We start from the raw sequence: 15,037 nt of genomic DNA on the forward strand, positions 1-15,037 counted from the left end.
ATGGGCTCCTTTCAAAGGAGATAGCTTCTAATCAAGTATCTACATTAATGAAAAATGAAAATGTAATTTTAAACCTGTTTATTTCATCACAGTGTAAAACACATACTGAAAAACTTCTCTCATTTAAACTTAATTTATAAAAACTTATTAAAAACCAAAGACTTACATTTTAGCATTTTGTCCTCAGCCTCTTTAAGGTGTAGCAGTGATGTGGGACACCAGGCAGGAAGCCAGCTGAATAACCACCCAAACCTACAACAGCAACATAGAATAAAAATATCTTGAGCAGCACAGTAATTTTTGGCACTGATGCTTTGAAGACATTTCTTTTGCTGCTCTTCATAAGAGAGCCCACATTAAGCACACGGTGTGAAGAACACTATTTTTGCACTGGGAGGGAATTCACTTTTTCCTGACTTTTTATAAAGTGGCACCACAAACAGGGGCATTCTTCAAAGGGTGAGCAGTTTTTCCACTGTGTCCTCCTATCAGCGCATACTGATCTGGAGACATGAACCCTCACATCAACCCAACAAGCTTGGCAGGATATGTAACAATCACCGGAGTTTCCAGCCTCCTCTCAAGTTCCTTTGGAAGTCTGCCTGCATAACCTTGCATGAACCTATTATTTCCAAAAAAGCAATAAGCTCTGCCTTCACCGGCCTAACCTGATTATTACTCTAAATTTAAAAAGTGAAAAATAAGCAGGTTTATCCTACCAAGCAAAAACCTAGGACCTTAATTACAAACTTAGAAACAAAGTCCCAGAGCAAAACAAACCAACAATTCCCTCTGCAGAAGCTGCTTTTCCAGCTGTCAGTTACTATCTTGGTACAGCCAGCTTGACCATGAGAGCAGGGGGAATGACTCAGCTGGCAGCATTGCCTAGCCCAGTGCTGCAAAGCGTATGGCAGTTTGGTACATACCCAGCTCTTCCTGGGTGCTAATTTACCCCCTGATTTTAAAACAGAATCTTGTTTTTCCATCTCTCACCTGGTTTTGAAGTGGCTCAGACTACCAGTGCAAAGCTGCCACTGCAGGACCTCGCAGGGAAGAGGATATCAGTCACCAAATCAACTTCCTCTAGCACTCTTTTTCTACACTGAACTGCTTTCCAGTTAGTTACATACAGAATTTTCAGGACTGAACACCGAGAGTATTAGTTACACAACAACTAATGCTGAAAGACTATTAGGTTACTAATGTCCAGTTTTTCAGTGCGCACAACTCATCGGTAATACATTAAAGATCGGGCCACACAAGTTCTTTACCCAAAGGATCTTTTCCACACATTCTAAGGGGCTGATCTACCAGAGCTGCACAGCTCCTTAAGTTTATGGTAAGACACAGATGGTTTTCTGGGAATGCACAATGCAACAGCAAGCAGCATTTTTCAGATTCGCAGAAACCTGTGAGAGGACATTTAAGAAAAAAAGCCCCAAACCATATCTGAACAGACCAGATTAATCATCCAATCACTCAGGCGCACTGCTATTCAGTATTATTCACTCCTCTACAGTGATATCTGGCTGTTCTGTAAATAACCCTCCTGACCCACCAGATCACTGGAGTTATAAGTTACAAGGAGGGACCACGGGAATTGTTATCATCATTTTAAGTGAGGAGCTGGCAACAGGTGGTTGTATGTCCTTCCATGCCATGTGCTCATGCAATCTAAGAAATGAAGGAACTTAGCACCCTATAGGAAAATGGGCATCCAAGCATTCTGCTTCTACATTATGCATAGTTATGCATTGATTTAAAAGTAAGATCTTTAAGAAGTTAAAGCTGGGACAAGCCAAAAGTAATTTTACCCGCAAGTAACCGTGAAATCAGAGTTTAACAACAACACTAATTTTGTCCAGTGCTATGAATTACTCTGGTAAATTATTAAACAACAGCTAGGTCACCACTCTTCTGAGTCAAGCTTTCTGCTAGTTATATGTTCAACTAGGCATTTTCATTCTTAACTCTTGGGTCAGAAACGAAACTAGTCACTATTTCCTCTAAGCTGAAACTCTATGTACTGTTTCTTCTCAGAAAAACCACTAAATAAGCAAAGAAAATACTTTAAAGATCTTATTAATTTATTCACAGAAATGTAAAGCTACAACATGCCAACAAGAAAACAGTGCAGGGATATGGTCACAATGAAACAGAAGTGACATCTACAGATCATAGTCCCAGAATTTTATTTCCTAGTCCTAGGGAGGCACCTGGATACTTAGGAAAATGTATCAGAATGGTAGAGTTGCTCACTCCTTTTTTTGTTATCTACAAGATCTGTTTAGAAATACTGAGATTTTAGTTCAGAAGAGGCATTGCATACATGTATAGTTTGACAAATACAGTTAGCAAGCTGAAGCATTTAAAATCAAAACTATGTTTGCAATTCTGTCCTGTTGTACTTGCTGAACTAAAAGAGCAAGCGGTGAAGGCTTTCAGGCAAAAAAAGTGAGCATTTTTTAGAAATACTATTTTAGAAAGAAAATATTTAGTTACCTATAGTCAAGGCTTAATCCTTTGTTTGCCTCCTTCCAGAAAAGATTTACCACATTGCTAGATGATTTCCACACATAGAGAACAAACACTTATTTAAACTATTTGAATATTTTTTCTGATAACTTTGGAAGGCTATAGTTGTATAATTTATTTCATACATCTGTGCTCAATGTGTCTTCTAAATGCATACAGGAACGTCCATTGCTTACGTGGTCTATCATTTTTATTTCTGTGCTATAAAGCTGTAAGTGCTACATAATGTCAAAAATGAAGCAATGGACTTTTCAAAACAGTGTGCACACCAGCAATGGAAATGAGTTATGAAAGAAAACAAAAGATTCCAGCAGTAGTTCCACATTGTAAGTGAGCTACCCACTACCAGGAGTCAGACCCCACATTGCTCTCATCGCCCACCACTCCCCTTACACACTGTTCCCACCTGCCTTTTTGTGAAAAGTCAAGAGCAGAACCTTGTATTTTGAGGAGTTAGGAGGTCCACTGGCCTCAGCTACTTTCTATTTCAGAAAGTGGGAAATAAATCTGGCAACCGACAGCCCACATTTTTGTAATTTTTTACCAAATGTACTTACAGGTGTTACACATCAAATAACAAGGCACATAACTGGTAGAACTTAACCAGGGTATTTGTTTGTGGCCATGTAGTAACATAAACCACTGTGCACATCCACGCTAAAATAATCAATAACCAGCAGTAGGGCAAAGCATTGCATAGTGTGATTCCTTGCATCTTCAGTTTGGGGTTAGTTACATTCTTCACATCCATCTGAAAACATCTGGAATAACAGAGACTGGAAAAATCAGAGGCCAGCAGGTGGGGTGGGGGGCTGCTGGCCTGCCAGGCATTCAAAGAAGTCACTCTCTCTGCTGACAGACCTCCACACACACTTCCTCACTTCTTCTAACACATCCAGGGAAGGAGACCAGAAGGAAGGGAACGCCCTGGAGATACCCAATGCATGACCTTAGTGAAAGTCAAGGTGATTAGTGTCAGACTAGGAGATTAGTGGGGACCATCAGTAGCCTATGTTGATGATTAAATACTGTAATAAATAATGCAAACAAAAGGGACACACGCACAAACGTCTGACTAAGTGGAGCTGCAACCACCATGTGCAGGGGCCAAGTCACCAGGCAGGATGTAAAACACTGGCTGGCTGGAGCAAGTGGTCTGAGACCCTGCTTGCAAGCATAAGAAAGGATAAAAATAAATAATTATTACCATATTTTGACACTTAATAAGTGAATAAATATTGTGTTAAATGTAGCTCAGGATAATACTGCTTGTCCTCAGCTGCATGAATGTTAATTTGAATCAAAATCTTACTGTCAGCACTGTCTGAATTGCCTGAGGGTAACTTTCAAAAGAGCTGAGAATCAAGTAGAGGCAGAGGTACAGTGAGCCTGACCCACCCATTCACCTCCACTGCTCAGATCAAATCAAATGAAGAATGTGGCAAATTGGTTGTACCACCAATGTTGGAGCTTTCTGTCAGCTCCATTAACCCTATTCAGCTTGGTGAGAGTAGAATCCATGAAAGACAATTAATGGATCTGAAGCCAGTCACAAATCTGACATAATCACAAAAAGTTTGTGAAAACTTAGATACTGCTGAAGAATTGAAAACATATATTCTAACAATGAGGTATGTACTGAAACAGCAGAACAGTCTATTTGATTTCTGGCCTGTACTGTGATTTTAAAAAATTGAAGCTCTACCACATTAAAATATTCAGGAGAAGTTGCTTATAACTCTATGTAGGAGATATAATGTACAGAAATGGAGCTCATTCTCTCCCTTTTCAAGCTTAGGATTTACCTACATTAGAATTACAGGAATGCATGGCTTACAAGATGTACTAAGCTTGAAATCATTCAATGGAAGCATCTCCCCTCATACACCAGCATCGTAGACCTAGCTGTCATGACCCATGGAAAGTCTGGTTTTGGCAGAACACCAAACCAAAAAACCTGGGGCGTGCAAACCAAACAGGTTGCAAAAAGGTAACAGAATTCCACCAAACCAGAGTAAACAAATACAATACCATTTGCTACATGACCATCAGTCAAAAATTTCTGACCCACTAAGACAGACAAGCAAAAATCTTCCTAAAATGCTGAATGTAAAATCAGCTTTTCACTAAGAATTTTGAAGTTAGTATGGTAATCAAAACTCCCAGTACAGACCAAAAACCATGCAGCAGTGACAGGAGCGTGGAGAACAGATTTTCCTGTCACAAAGAATTATTTGGACTTTAAAGTTACATCAGTAAGGAAGCCAGTGCTCAGGTTGTACAACAAATACACAGTAACTTGCAAAGGAAGGATTATGGGAAAGTAACTGAACTGTACAAGAAACAGAGCTGCATCTGTTCGTCCTCCTCTCAGGAAACAAATGTATTTAATATTTTTAATTGAACTTTTGCAGACAATATCACAAACTACCAAGTTTTGAGCTAGGGAGCAAGCTCAAAAACTTAAAAAGCTGAAACATTGAGTGAACTCACTGATACACTACTTCAAGCTTTACCCTTTACCCTTAAATCTTCTTAGAATGAAGTTGATCTCTGGAAAACCCTAACCTCCACCTCTCCTGACTCTGAGAATTAATTTCAGCCATTTAGAACTAAGAAAGGAAAGAAAAACATATTAATGCAGAGAATTTGGTACTGCTTCTGCCCAGTATGGCATTGGGATTTTCAGGGTCTTTCAATTGACAATGCAGCTATAAGCACCCAGCAATTCCAGCTAGCTCCAATTTAAGAGACTCTTACACTGTAACAAAAAAACCCCAAAGGTAAACTATTGGAAAGGCAGCTCATATTCTACCCTCTTGTTTATGCATAAAGTACTTTTGCAGTACTGTGCTGGCCAAGGAATTCAAAATTGCCAGTATGTTGCAATCTAAGTATAAGCAACATAAGGCTCACTCTTCTAAGGTCTTACATAAACCTCAGCCCATAAAAACACCATGTTACTTCTCACAACTCATTCAGCCCTTTCAGTTGTTAAAGAAATACTAAGAATGGGCAAAAAAGAAGTGAAAAGAAGCATCAGGTATTCATAACTGATAAAGAGGTCAGCATAAAAAATTTATGGCAAAGTGCCAATTTTAAAAATGAAACTGTTTTACTATAATGTTCTATAAACACTTTACAGTTAACACAGCACGGATACTTAAAGTGAAGTAACTACAGATAACTTTTAATAATTTTCATTATCTCCTTTTTACTGGATGCTTTCTGCATTTTCCTCAGCATCAGCAGTAGTCTGCACAAAGCTTAAGAGTACATAGGATGGTTTCTTCCACCATCAACACAAAACACTTTTTTCAGAGCAAATTCTATATTTGGTTGCTAAATTTCAAGTTTATGGGTAATAACCTGAAACAATAAAAAGCAAAAGAAACAGTCAAGGATGACACTTTCAAATAGAACCTTCTGTGTCAAAATGTCAGAGAAAAATAGCAGGTTTATATCTGGCTCATTTCTATCCATGACAGAACTGAGTTATAATAAACTTTTCCTTTCCCATTTCATTAATTTAATAGCCTGCAATACGAGAATATTGGGTGCTGTACAAGACTGATTATGGCAAGAATTGATCCTTCTTTGTTAAGAGTTACCAGCAACACACCACGGCAAAAACCCCTAATATGCAAAGAAAAATATTTTAATAATCACTATATCCAAGGTCCATCTTGGAGGCTGTTCTTTGTGCCAGATCTGTGAAATTCAGGCATGAAAAAAGGCATTAGATTTTAAACCAGATAATTATGGTTTAACACAGCTACAGAAAAGCCAGGAAGTTAACCAGCAGACCTGTGAACTATCAAGGTGGAAAGAAACACCGTGAGTCAAGGTGGAGGACATCAAGCTTTGAAGTCAGAGCTGTCACTGACAGACAGTAACATATAATCATGACATCAAGTCCACATTTAACTAGGCAGGGATGTTTCTGCAGCAAGGCTCAGGATATGATTTCACGAGAACCTGAAGAGCATAAGCAATTTTAGGAGTCCTTGAAGTCCTTCACTCCTGTCCCTAAAGTGCATCATGTTCTTTCATGCTTATGTCTTCTGAGAGCAGTGAATTTAGTCAGAATCATTCAGGCATACACAGTAACTGTTGTTGTGAAGGCTGTATATCCAGGGACAAAGCTTCTGCATGTACAATAGCAGTCAGATGTGGCAACCACAACAATTTGAATGAGATGTTCCTAGGACAAAACACTCTGGCAGTTGTGGACAAAAATCAGGAGAAGAAAAACATTCCATGTTTCACTTTCATTGCATGAACAGACTAAAAATCCTCACGGAAAGACCCTGAAGTGCATACTAAAGAGGCAAGACCCAGAAGCAAGTATCAGGAATACAGTATGAGAACAAAAAAACTCCTTGCTTTAAGAAATACCTATTTACCACTTTCACAAGGAGACAAAAAATGGATGAAATCATTGTCAACAGGTTAAAAAAGGGTAACGATTTTTTTTCCCAGATGACATTATAACCCTGCCCATAAAGTTCTGTTTAGATGAGTTTTGAGCCAAGATGTTCCATGCAATTAGATGTTGTGAAACTCTTGGATGCTTCAGTAATGTTAAAACAGAATGTTTTGAAAACCTCTGCATAATATTTCTAGGAAGTGTAACATACATCAGCCCCATTCCAACACAAAACCCATGATAGCTTATTGCAGAATATTGCTCTACATTAGGGCAGAGGTGAAAACAATGCATTCCTCATGTATTTACTGCATCTTGAACTCTGTGTTCAGAACATTCAGCATCAGAAACAATATAAAAATTCAGAAGGAAGTTTTATTACGGTTTTTATCAAAATCAACCATCGCTTATCAAAACTAACTTGAAACTCTACCTCATGAAGGTGAATCCATAACCTGTGAGATTTTCTGGCTATTTTAGAGATATCAAAGTTTACTGTGACTATTTTAAGTCACTTGAGCAACCTGACCATTCAAGAAGTAGAGAGGACCTACAATTCTGCTCCCTCCCATGTTGGGCCTCAGACACAGGTATATATTGCAGTATAACTTGCACCATTGCAGCCCCCTCCTCCTTTCTTGAGTCTCTCAGCACTGCCTTTCTTTTTAAACCATACATATCCTTGTTTCTATGTTTTTATAATTTCTTCCACCTCTTTCTAGCTATACCCAAAGGTGTCCATTTCAGGGCAAGTGCTTTTTCAGTGTGTACCACAAGAATGAAGTTTACCCATGGAGTGCTACCCAAGCCTGCAACCTGCAATGCTCATACTGCTTACAAAGAAGCTGTGATAGCACCTAACTCAGTTTCAGGTCCTTATTTAAAAGCTAAAAAAAAAAAAAAAAAAAACCAAAGAAAAAACCAAGTATGGAATAACACAGAATACAGAGATAAAGATGCAGAGGAGAAGCAAGGGGGAAGCTGCACAGCTCTACCAAAACTCCTCAACCTTGTGACAGAGACCACGGGTTTGGTACCACAGAGGTCCTACCTCTGCCCCCTCCACAGTAAACTCATGTCTGATAGAACTTGGCAATGCCACCCATTTCACGGTTTTACAAACAACACACTGCACATTGCAGTAAGAATTTGTGAAGAAAAACATAACTAAAATTAAGGAAATTAAAATTTCTTCTTGGTACCCCTCAGATGTTATTCAACTTTGTACTGCTTTTATTTTATTCATACATCAACTGATGTACTGCTGCTGCCCTTCAGATATTGCATTACTTCAACCTTGCTTAATACTTGTCAGCCTTCTCATACCTACCATGCCAGCAGCCCACATTTCAGCCTGTTCCCAAATTCCATCAAACTGGATGAGGGCAAAGCACATATGCAGCAGGCACCCCTCACTAACCTGCACCATTGCCCATCCACACTCTACTCTGCTTCTATTTTGGTAAAATTCCATTGTATATCATGCCCAATGTAGATCACAACATCAGGAGGTGAATATTGTCATTTTTCCACAAGGGCCCATGTAAGTACACAGATATAAGACTATCTAAAGCATATGATCACTTCCCTTAGCTCCAAACATGCTACACACAACCCCCTTGTACCCAAGTATGAACAACACTGAGGGGCGTTTCACTGCAGCTCATTAGAGCAGCTTCTATGATGTGTTCCTTTATCACAGTCACCTAAGGTGACAAAGAGCTACCTATGCCCAAATGCAAGAACTGGTATTCAACATTTTGGACTACCTATCCCCATTTCATTTTCTGGAAAACGTAAAAGGTGCACAACCCTTTTGACAGCAGACTATTTCCTCTACATGCTTACACCACAAATGCTTTAGATGTCAAGGAAGTGCAAGTAGTCTTAAAAATAGTTAAGAAGTTAAATGGATCTAAAAAGTCATCGCATCAAAAGTCCCCTTAAGGAAAGGTGAAGATGTAATTAAGAAGCTTTTGGTGTCAGTATGACACCAAATTACTAAATACAACCAAGAAACAAATTCTACAGTGGTCTGTTAGAGCTTTAACCCACCCTATTTCAGTATTTTGCCCTTTGCCACACCCTCCTCTCTCACTTCAATATAAGAGCAGACTTTCTCAATGGCAAGAGGTGCTCTTACATCTTCTTTTGGAGAATGCATTTTTGTTATGCTCGTGTCTTCCCCGCCTTTCCGTAGTCTCCTATAATCTTGAGTTTTCTAGTGCAACACACTCAGAGCACCTTCCTTCTCTGCCATTTCTCACCATGTGTTCTTGCTGCCACTTAAAAACCTCCTTCTACCCTCTTAACCTCATTCCAGATCGACCTCATTCCCTTACACAGCTTTACTGACTCACAAATCTCTCTTCTCCACTGACCTCTCTCCTGCTGCTCAGCTTCTCATCTGGATCTTTGTGAGCCAATATAAATGCAGACACTCACCTTTCCTCTCATGCCCTCTTCTCCCTGCCTGTCAATGCAACCCATGTGCAAAAAACTATCCCAAAAGAATATCAGAATTGCAAGTAAATACTCAGAAGTTATGAAACACAAGCATCAAAATTTCCTCAGCAAGAAATCTTAATAAACCACCATATAAAAGAAGAAACATTTAAATAGTTTGTCAGCTGGGAGAGTTGTTCAGAGCCTCCCAAAGAAGTTCAGAACAGTCAGAGAACCCCCAGAACACAAACACTGTCCCTTTCAAAAAGGTAGGTCACTGACTGGGCCTATCAGCCCCCAGCAGGCTCTAAAACAACTTTTCATATACTCAAATACACGCAATACTGGCTAAAAATTGTGCTCTCCAATGACACATAGACACCAGCACACTAATCACAGATAGTTGCCCCTCTGGATTTATAGCTTCACTGTCATTTCCACTGGGGCTAAGACCCTCCCTAATTCTACTTTGGCAGCTCCTGAAGAAGTGTCTTTGTTTGATACTTGGAAAGTGGGGTTATGAGCATCTTTCTTTTGCTACCAGAATGAGAAGATAGCCCCTGTTACATTTTGCCATCTTTCTCTCTCTCCCTTTAGTCTGCATTAGGAGAAATGAGAGATATTGATAAACACAGACCTTCCCTCCCCAAATTCATACAAGCACCAGAAACTATTAGAAATAATCCCATAAATGCCTGAAAACCTGCTCATGAGCTCATGTATGTAACACAAAAGACTTTAAGTACTGAAGCTGTGACTGACACAACCTTGCCAGCCAAAAAGACAAAATCAGAAAAGAGGAAGGAAATGACGTTTAACCTTTCTTCACATCTGCTTTCCACACTGCACTGACGTCTCACTCACTTTTTAAAAATGCAAGTTGTAGCTACTAAGCCTGTGTTTGGTCACCTGCACTACAACAAAAGAAAAGCAAGCAGGACCCTGCTTTCAGCAGCCCACCCACTCAGTTTGCTGTAAAACCTAAATCATGTAAATAGCAAAAAATTCAGGCAAAAATTCTGAGTTGAGAGTGTCCATTCATGCTGTAACACTGTGAACCATCCTACCAAGGAGAAGACAGAGGCTCTATCAAGCCTAACAAACTATTCCTCCTTTATTAATCAAACAGCTCACTTCAAAACTGAGTTCTGTAATAAAAACAAGCTTGAAGGATAACACAAAAATAATTGTGAACACTGGTGTTAGAGTGTATGTCTTCTCCTTTAATCCAAGCCACCATTTTGTGAGACTAAAGACCAATTACAAGCAATTTGATGTGGGCTTGTAACTGCAGATGTCTTAAAGTTTTAAGAAAACTATTTAAGAAAAATAACTTCTAAGAAAACTTAAAGAAAACTGTTCCACTTATAGGGGGAAAAACCCCCCAGTATTGCAGTTTGGGGATCTTTTTCTGTATGTATACACACATTTAGCAGCTGTTCTTCCTAGTTATATTATAAGCCATAAGCAGTCCTGCTGCATCCAGAGTGAATAAGTTAATTCAATACTGGCAAAAGACTAACATGAGGCTGTCTGCCTCACAGGGAGAAGTCTCCATTCTAAAACCTACACAGAGGAGGTCCAAGGCTGTAAAGAGGTTTGGAAATCACTAGCAGATGACATGTTAACCAAGCAATCACTGTGACTACAAAAACATTTGTTTAGTTAATCTTCTAATTCAAAGTTAGGACAGGGCCATGAATATTTTTCAGCTGAGATCTTCCAGAAAGAAAGTTTTCACCATGCTTTGCACAGTAACCAAATTGCAACAAAGCAAGTGCGTTGCCTAACAAGTTGAGTCACACTATTATTTTCAAAGCAGATAAACTTTGCATTTATTCTTTGTGTGCACCTGTCACTGGTAACTTATTCTAGGGCTTTGATGGTATATTGTAACTTCCTATCACTGCCACGGCATTCTCAATGAAAAAATCATTTAACATATTTCTCTTGTTTATAAACTTCCACTGGGTACTGAGCATTGCCCAAGTTCAAAACTTCATGCTAATTTGTTCCTTAGCATGAACAAATGCAAAGTTTAATTTTTGCTAGAAACTGACCAATAAAAGCACTAACATTTCAACACAAATGCACTTTTTGAATTCATGGAAAAGGATGATGATATTTTGCTCTTAGAAGATTTTAGTGAATCGGGAGCCCTACTCTGAAAAATACCGCATCAACGTCTAATTGTTCAGAAGTTCTGAAAACCAACACCCCTCAAAAGCCACCCAGCTGTGTAAACCACACAAGAAACTTGCAGTAATCCTCTTGAAAATTCAGCCTAACCCTATGTCCAGATCAACGAGTGTTACGATCCCGCAATCCTGAGCGGCAGCTGGAGTGGAGGGCGCTTGGCACGGTCTCGGCAGCACTCAGCACTCCGTGTGATCAAACCAGACAGCTAATGCAGTTCAGCCTAATGCGCTGAATGAACACACAAACAAAACAGGCTGAGGCACGGCTATTTTAAGGCTTGTACTTAGGAAACCTGTAAACCAGCAACAAGAGGCTTTACAAACTACTTGTATTTAAGACTGTGAAGGGGTCAGAAAGAACACGGAACCAAGAAGCGTTTCACTTGTAGTTTTCAGGTGGGTAATGTTGCAGAGGTTGTGTGGAGGTGAAGATTTTGGAAAACTATTTTGAGGAAAGGAGGAGAGTGCAGAGTTACAGAGCAGACAAAACTGCATAGTGCTTTGAAAGGGAATCTTTCAGAGTATGCATTTGAAATGAGAATGCTGGGTACATATGGTGATAATGGCCTAACAGGGAATTTGGAAAAAGATGGGTGGTCCAGATTTGGTCAGATTGACCTGGCAGAGCAGGAGAATATGTAAGATGAAATACCAAAACCCCAAGCTGGAAAAAGGACTAAAAAAAAACCATGATTGAGGATGCAGGTAGTTTTGGAAGATTACAAAATAGACACATAACATGACAACATGCAAATGGCAATATACTTAATTAAGAAGTCATGAATGCATGGCATGATTTTCATGCAATCAGCTGAAGAATTTTAAATCTGATTTCTCAAAATAACACAAGACTTAGTTACGCAAGAAGGGAGATGTAGAAGAAAAGGCAAGAAATTAGTTTTTGAGGACTAGTCAATCAGTAATGGGATATACTACCTAACATTTAAAGCATAGAGAAAGAGGAAAAATTAATGTAAACAATGCATTTAAAGCATATGAGAAAGAGGAAAAGTTAAATGTCAACAATGCATATAAAGCATATTTACACATCTGACAGAAGGAATAAAGCACATGTATGACTAAAGCAGAGCTAGATATATTCTGATAGAGCACTGTTTGGACTAGAACCATAAAATATGATGGAACAAACCGTGAGATAAGCGACCAGCAGATATCTTAAGTATGTTTGGTAAACAAACTCAGAGATGGGATGACTATATTATGCTATGGGGGCAGACAACATATTTGGGGGCAATGGAACAGTATAAAAATGGGTCTGCAGTGGAAGCTTAAATGTAACAAGAAATAAAGCATACACTAAGAAGGCATGTGAACTGAAGAACAGACCATTGATTAGTAACTTGCATAAACAGTACACTCACAAAAGATATAGTGAAGAACTATGTAATTTCAGGCAGAAGAATGATTATTAGCTATAATAAAGTCATATATCAAGGGTGTAAGTGGTTACAAACAGATATTAGAAACACATGTTAAGAACAGGGTCAGGGTAACAGGCCATAGGAGTTATTTCAGTAGATGTGAATGCCCTGGGACAGTGAAAGGAAAGAAAAAGTTAGCAGGGATAGCATACACTACTGGAAAAGTTAGAGCAACAGGGTACGCTTGTAATTTATAGATGTGCTCTCATCTCCTACTTTATATAAAGTACAGAACGATGACACAGAGAGGCTGACAAGTGCACCGTCTGCTCTATATCAAAGTGAACGTACAGAACGAGAAGATGGGCTATCTGTGCGCCCAGATAAAGCCCCGAGGCACACAGGAGCACGGGCCAGCACTGTACGCAGCCGTGTGACCTCTGAGGCGCAAGGGGAAGGAAGGCTGGATGACAGCCGGAGCGCGTACATACACTTTGCCAAGGCAAAGGCGCAGGGACACGCCTGCGGGCAGGTGTGCAATGACAGCAGCTGGCCAGCCACGGCGGAGCTCCGGAGCAGAAGGGGAGGCGGCGGGGACACGGGGCTCGAAGGGAGCCGGCGGCAAACCCTGCCGGGAGCCTGCCCGTGCCACAAGGCGGGAAGCCATGGCAGGAAGGCGGGCTGTGCGGCAGCAAAACATGGCAGGCGGCGTGCCCACACTCCTGGAGCGCCCGAGCAGCGATGCCGGAGCGCGGCAGGGCCGGTGCGGAGCGCGGAGCCCGGCGGGCGCTCGGGGAGGCGGGAGCGCCCGCAGCCCGTAGGCACCGCGGGCAGACGGGCCGGAGGCGGGAGGAGGCGGGCGACCAGCACCAGCGGCGGCACGGCACGGCCCGAAAGGCTTCCTGCCGCCGTCCGGGACACCCGCGGAGAGGACGGGGGTCAGCCCACTCACCCTTCGCTAGGAGCCTCCTCCTCGGCCATGGCGGCGGCGCGGTGGTCGGCAGCTGACAGCGGCGGAGGGGCGGCGGTGGCGGTGGCCGGCAGCGCAGCGAGGGACAGCGCGACGGCGGCGGCACCGGCCATCACGGGCTCCTCCCTCTCTTACTCCCTCCCTCCTGCCCGCCCGCCGCCTGCGTCATCCCCGCGGGGCCACCCACAGCCCCGAGCGCCGCCGCGCGCGGCCCGGCAGTGCCGGAGCGCCGCGGGCGGGCCCCGTGGGTGTCGGGCGGGCACTGGGCACATGGGTGCCCCACCGACGGGAGCGGGTCCCGGGCACTCCCCAGCCAGCGGCGTGGCTGGAGCAAGGCTCCCGTTGGTTGGCGCCTGATCCCGGGATGGCGGCAGAGATGAGGCCTGTGCAGAGGGGCCGCGGCTTCCCGGGCGTCCCTGCCCCGTGAGCGCGGGGCCCGCGGCGCGTGTGTGTGTATATCCTGTACCGTGCACACTGTACACTGTGCGGACATAGCTGTGTACACACCCTACACACCGGGCATACTGGGCATATCTACCCCACTGTTTTCCACCGAGTGGCGCACAGGGAGACACACCTGGCAGTGGCATTGGAGAGGTGGCAATGCCCCCGTGGCAGCACACAGCTGACAAGTAAAGCTAAAAGTAAAGGGACACGACACCGGGCAGTGCCATTGGAGAGGTGGCAACTTGGCACCCAGCTGACAAGTAAAGCAGGAGAGGGGCAGAACCCAAACCGAAGCGTCGGCTCCCCCACAGACATTCCTTGGGCCAACTCGCTCAGCGAGGCCTGCAAAGAGGGCAGCAGGGCTAGACAGCACTAGGTGTTCCAGGCTGTAATGTTTGTTTTTATGTATAAGAAGCAAATTAGGAGTTCTGGATGCAACTTAAGTATTAATTGTCCCTAAGACGATTCCAAATAGAATGCCTATTGCGACGGTCATTTTTAAGTGTTTTGATAGACTTAAGTGCAGCCGTGCCTATGGGGAGGAGAATGCTGGGGTGTGCTTGTTTTAGACAGCATTTGGTCTCATAGTATTGGTTGTGTTATTGTTCAGCTGCATAAGAACTGCATTGAT

General features: G+C 42.1%; 1 protein-coding gene across 1 annotated transcript in view; it reads right to left on the reverse strand.

The window, feature by feature from the left end:
- Positions 1-14,079, reverse strand: part of ABHD5 (abhydrolase domain containing 5, lysophosphatidic acid acyltransferase) — a 28,510-nt gene extending 14,431 nt beyond the window's left edge. The window contains exons 1-2 of the mRNA XM_064704728.1: positions 13,942-14,079; positions 167-252 (exon numbers count right to left, since the gene is read on the reverse strand). Of these exons, the coding sequence (XP_064560798.1) occupies positions 167-252; positions 13,942-14,072 (217 nt within the window). The 5' untranslated portion in view covers positions 14,073-14,079. The remainder of the gene's footprint in view (positions 1-166; positions 253-13,941) is intronic.
- Positions 14,080-15,037: the final 958 nt, after the last annotated feature.

The sequence above is a fragment of the Zonotrichia leucophrys genome, chromosome 2 (assembly GCF_028769735.1).
Source record: "Zonotrichia leucophrys gambelii isolate GWCS_2022_RI chromosome 2, RI_Zleu_2.0, whole genome shotgun sequence".
NCBI classification, from domain to species: domain Eukaryota; kingdom Metazoa; phylum Chordata; class Aves; order Passeriformes; family Passerellidae; genus Zonotrichia; species Zonotrichia leucophrys.